This window comes from Etheostoma cragini, chromosome 22 (assembly GCF_013103735.1).
Source record: "Etheostoma cragini isolate CJK2018 chromosome 22, CSU_Ecrag_1.0, whole genome shotgun sequence".
NCBI classification, from domain to species: domain Eukaryota; kingdom Metazoa; phylum Chordata; class Actinopteri; order Perciformes; family Percidae; genus Etheostoma; species Etheostoma cragini.
Genome location: NC_048428.1, coordinates 844,876 through 850,330, shown reverse-complemented (window position 1 = coordinate 850,330; position 5,455 = coordinate 844,876). Strand labels below are relative to the sequence as shown.

Sequence of the window (5,455 nt, the reverse complement as noted above, 5' to 3'; positions counted from 1 at the left end):
CACATAGCTGTAGTATTCTGAGTAGTAGAGAGAGAAACTGGATCTCACATAGCTGTAGTATTCTGAGTAGTAGAGAGAAACGGGATCTCACATAGCTGTAATATTCTGAGTAGTAGAGAGAGAAACTGGATCTCACATAGCTGTAGTATTCTGAGTAGTAGAGAGAGAAACGGGATCTCACATAGCTGTAGTATTCTAAGTAGTAGAGAGAAACGGGATCTCACATACGTAGCTGTAGTATTCTGAGTAGTAGAGAGAAACGGGATCTCACATAGCTGTAATATTCTGAGTAGTAGAGAGAGAAACGGGAACTCACATGGTTGTAGTATTCTGGGTATTCTGTGTAGACCATTTTGCTTAAATCTGCCATGTTGTTGAGAGTCTTCACATCCTCCATGTTGTACACAGTGGACAGGTCAGTGTACTTCTCTCTGCAGTAACGTTTTGCTTCTGTCATGTTCTTCCGCTCGTAGACAAAATAGTACTGGGGTCCAGAGTATGATGACACAGCACTCAGCCCTGCGGTGACTGACATGCAGATCAATTAGATTTACACAATTGCACAATAAGTACTTTTACTGCTGATACTTGAAGTACATTTAAGTCGATGCAGTCTGTCTTAAAAGCAATGCTCACATGCCCATATGTACATTGAGACAGTTTCTAGTGTCCTAATTACAAGTACATAAGCATCCCTAATTGAATTTCTAAGAAAAAGTGAGAGCTGTGATTGGTTCCTGCTTATTTATTACGATATTATGTTAAGTCAGTTTGGCTTTTAGCAGACTCAGTGAGGGTTTGTAAAGGACGTCCATCAAGCTCAACTGGAAATAAGAAATAAGTGAAAAATATTTCAACATGGGGAAGGTGCCAGGACCGGGGCTTCAGGTCTGAGGGCCCCAGTCCTGGAGGTCTTTATGCAGCCATGTGTGGCTGTCATCAACATAAAAGAATCACTGTATTGCATTTGTCTATACAACAGAAAGTGCATCCTAATGGTGTTCTGATGTACCACTGTACTGTAATAGAAGAATATAGACATTTATGAAAGATAATAAAGCCTTGCCTGATGCAGCCATGATGAGCAGCAGGACGTTGTACATCTTTCCTCTCGGTTTGTCCTAATGTTGGACGACAGACGGGTAGCTGCTGATGTGGGTCATTGCCAAAAAACAGCTTATAGACGCTCAGTATCAGTTGACATCATGGAAATCTTTCAGAGGCAAGGACTATTTACATGGGAGGCAAATGAAATGCATATCGGGCAACGCAAATGTTCCTCTTTCTTTTTCTCCTTTTTCTCCTGATTTATAATTTCCTTTTTATGATTACCTGGTCCTTAGATCTCTGCAGGGTAAATCCAGACAGCTAGCTAGACTATCTGTCCAATCTGAGGACTATGGTTACCTGGTCCTCAGATCTCTGCAGGGTAAATCCAGACAGCTAGCTAGACTATCTGTCCAATCTGAGGACTATGGTTACCTGGTCCTCAGATCTCTGCAGGGTAAATCCAGACAGCTAGCAAGACTATCTGTCCAATCTGAGGACTATGGTTACCTGGTCCACCAAAACAACTTCCTTCCTGAGCCTATTTAGCAGCGGTACCATGGCTCCGTCTGGCGCTTGGCACCACCCATAATGATTGTAATTTTTATAGAAATGCCAATAAACCAGAGCAGGTTTTTCTCCCATCCCAGAATGCTGTTTGGACTATCAACTATGTGAGGTTAAGGCTAGTCTCGTATTGCCAGACCTTCCCCTGCAGCGCTGTGGAGGAAGGTCTGGCAATGTGAGACTAGCTTTAACCTCACACAGTCGATGCGATTTAAATCTCTGAAAAAAACTAGAATGGAATTCTTCATTCAAAATATCTTAAATTAGAACAATCGTCAAAAGCCCATATTGTTAACCAGTAATTAGAATTAATAATTCAAATCTTTGGCAACAACCCCCGTCAAGTCAAGGGGAAAGAACAGCTGGGATCAGCGTAGCTTTGATGGATTGTCTTTGCATTTCTCTACATGGTGAGGACATTGCAGCTGTACATGTACTACTAAGTAGGTTATCGGATACACTTAATTACATCAAATATTTAGGAAGGTTCTTTAAATAAAGCGCTTGCGTTGAAAATTAGGCCCTTAACAAGCGCCTGGTCCTAATGCAGTAGGGAATAGAAGAAGGAGAGGGGGAAGGAGAGAACATGTGAAGCGGAGGTTTCCACTCCTGTGTCTGCTGTTCTCCGTCCCTGCACATAGGTCCCTGTCCCTGCACAGAGGTCCCTGTGCAGGGACAGAGTTCACTGTTTGCCCAACATGTTTTCCAAGCTTGTCCTAATTAGTTGAAATACAAAGGCACAAAGTTTCTGCTTTCTATATGTCTTTTCATTTCATCAAATCCCATCTGCAGACACAAACCATGGCTTTTTCAACATACTATGTCTCTGTTTCATCCTTTTTTCTGACATATATACCATGTTATTTTTATCACTTTTTTTCACACACACACTGGATTAGCAGGCCACCTCCTCTACTATGCATGAACAATACCACGGCTGTTTATCACATATGGATTGTTTAAATCATTTTCTTTGACATGCTATACCGTGGCTTTTTTAATCACTGTTGTTGACCTACTATACTATGACTTTTTTATCACGTTATGATGTTTTCACATACAATATACTGTACTATAGAGTGTGTATCCGTTTTAAAAATACTATAGTACAGCCTACGTTTTTCATCATTAAATAATTTGGCTTTTTATAACCATTTTTGAGATACTATGCTATGATTTCTTTCAACCTACTATAATTAAAATAATATAAAATGCTCATTTGTCACGGAGAATCTGATTACATTATTTCTAAGTGAGTTGTTTGAAGGCAGTCAGCCATGATATTGATAATCAATAGTTATAGTATAATATTACCTAGTTCGGTGAGGATGGGATTCGAACCTCTCGGCCACTTCATCTTATAACAAATACCAAATCTTTTTTTTCACTTTTTGACATACTATGACTTTTTGAATCATTTTTTTAAACATAATATACTATGACTTTTTTATCACTTGTTCGACATACTATATTTTACTATATTTTTAAGTTGTTTTTTTGTAAATATTACACTATGGCTTTTCTTTGACATACTATACTATGACTTTTTTCACATTTTTTATATACTATACTATGAGTCTTTTTAGTCATTTAGTACACATACTATATACTATGACTGTTTTTAATAATTTGTTTTCGACTTACTCTATTACGGCTTTTTTAATCATTTTTTCAACTATGATAGTACGGCTCTTTTTTTAAATTCCATACTATACTGTGACTTTGTTCACATTATATCCTAAGGCTTTTTTCACTTTTTGAATGTATCACCTCAACCTCTCGGCCACCTCATCTTCTATACATTTACCACACATTTTTTTAATCACTTGTTTGAAAAACTACACTATGGTTTTTAAAGTTTTTTCTCCATACTTTACTATGGCTTTTTTCTCATGACAAACTATGGCTTTTTTAAAGAAATTATGTACTGCAGCTTGCATAAAACAATGTAGGACGACGAGGATGGGATTCTAACCCACGCATGCAGAGCACAATGAATTAGCAGTCCATCGCCTTAACCTCTCAGCCACCTCATCTTCTATATGTACAGTGCACCTGTTTTTCACTTTTCACTTTTGACATAGTATAGAAAAAGTGTTTAAATAAAGGCTTTGATCATTTTCTTCAACATACGTTGCTATGACTTTTTATCACTTTTTTGACATTTATACTATACTATAGTATAGTATATATATCATATACCATAATACTTATACAATACATTGTTTTAATCACATTTTCAACATACTATACTATGACTTGTTATGATCATTTCTTTGCCATTCTATCCTAGGACTTTTTTCACTTTTTGACATGTAACAGTACATCAAAAAAAAATCATATAAAGGCATAGTATATTACATCAAAAAACGTCATAAATAAATCACAGTATATCGATAAAAGTCATAGTATTGTATGTCTAAAAAAGTCAAAAAAAGTCATATTATAGAACATGGATAAAAGTCATAAAAAGTCATAGTATAGTACATCAAAAATAGTCATAAAAAGTCATAGTATAGTACATCAAAAAAAGTTATAAAAAGTCATAGTATAGTACATAGAAAAAAATTATAAAAAGTCATATTATAGTACCTCAAGGAAAATCGTAAAAAACCATAGGATAGTACATCGAAAAGAATCATAAAAAATCATAGTGGATGAAGTTGATAAAAGTCATAGTATTGTATGTCTAAAAAAGTCAAAAAAGTCATAGTATGGAACATTGAAAAAAGTCATTAAAAGTCATAATATAGTACATCAAAAAAGTCATAAAAAGTTGTAGTATGGTATGTCGATAAAAGTCAAAGTACTTTATGTCTAAAAAAGTAAAAAAGTCTTAGTATAGTACATTGAAAAAACTAATAAAAAGTCATAGTATAGGACATCGAAAAAAGTCATGAACAGTCTTAGTATAGCACATCAAAAAATTCAAAAAAAGTCATAGTATAATACATCAAAAAAGTCATAAAAACTCAAAGTATAGAACATCGACAAAATCATAAAAAGTCATGATATAGTACAATGAAAAAAGTCATAAAAAGTGATATAGTACATAGAAAAAAGTCATAAAAAGTTGTACTATATTATATCGAAAAACTCATAGTATAGCACATCGAAAAAAGTCATAAAAAATCATAGCATAGTAAGTTGATGAAATTCAAAGTATTATATGTCTAAAAAAGTAAAAAAAAGTCATAGAATAGTACATTGAAAAAAGTCCTAAAAGTGGTAGTATTATACATTGAAAAAAGTCATAAAAAGACATTGTATAGAACATTGAAAAAAGTCATAGAAAGTCATAGTATAGTACAGAGAAAAAAGTCATAAAAAGTCATAGTATAGTACATCCAAAAAAGTCATAAAAAGTCATAGTATAGTAAATCGAAAAAAGTCATAAAAAATCATAGTATAGTATGTTGATAAAAGTAAAAAGGTCATAGTATAGTACATCGAAAAAAGTCATAAAAAGTCATAGTATAGTACATCAAAAAAAGTCAAAAAAGTCATAGTATAGTACATCGAATAAAGTCATAAAAGGTCATAGTATAGTACATCGAAAAAAGTCAAATAAAGTCATAGTATAGTACATCGAAAAAGTCATAAAAAGTCAAAGTATAGACATAGAAAAAAGTCATAAAACGTCATTGTATAGTACATCGAGAAAAGTCATAAAATGTCATAGTATAGCTCATCGAAAGAATTCATAAAAAGTCATAGTATAGTACATCGAAAAAAGTCATAGTATAGTACATCGAGAAAAGTAATAAAAAGTCATAGTATAGCTCATCGAAAGAATTCATAAAAAGTCATAGTATAGTACATCGAAAAAAGTCATAGTATA

At 33.9% G+C, this 5,455-nt stretch overlaps 1 protein-coding gene and 1 non-coding gene across 2 annotated transcripts in view; both read right to left on the bottom strand.

Moving 5' to 3' along the window:
• Nucleotides 1-1,103, bottom strand: part of LOC117938241 (macrophage mannose receptor 1-like) — a 3,762-nt gene extending 2,659 nt beyond the window's left edge. Inside the window, exons 1-2 of the mRNA XM_034862762.1 lie at nucleotides 1,067-1,103; nucleotides 317-528 (exon numbers count right to left, since the gene is read on the bottom strand). Of these exons, the coding sequence (XP_034718653.1) occupies nucleotides 317-528; nucleotides 1,067-1,103 (249 nt within the window). The remainder of the gene's footprint in view (nucleotides 1-316; nucleotides 529-1,066) is intronic.
• Nucleotides 1,104-3,568: 2,465 nt separating this feature from the next.
• Nucleotides 3,569-3,650, bottom strand: trnas-gcu. The gene has a single exon. It is a non-coding gene; the product is annotated as a tRNA-Ser (tRNA).
• Between the last annotated feature and the right edge of the window lie 1,805 nt (nucleotides 3,651-5,455).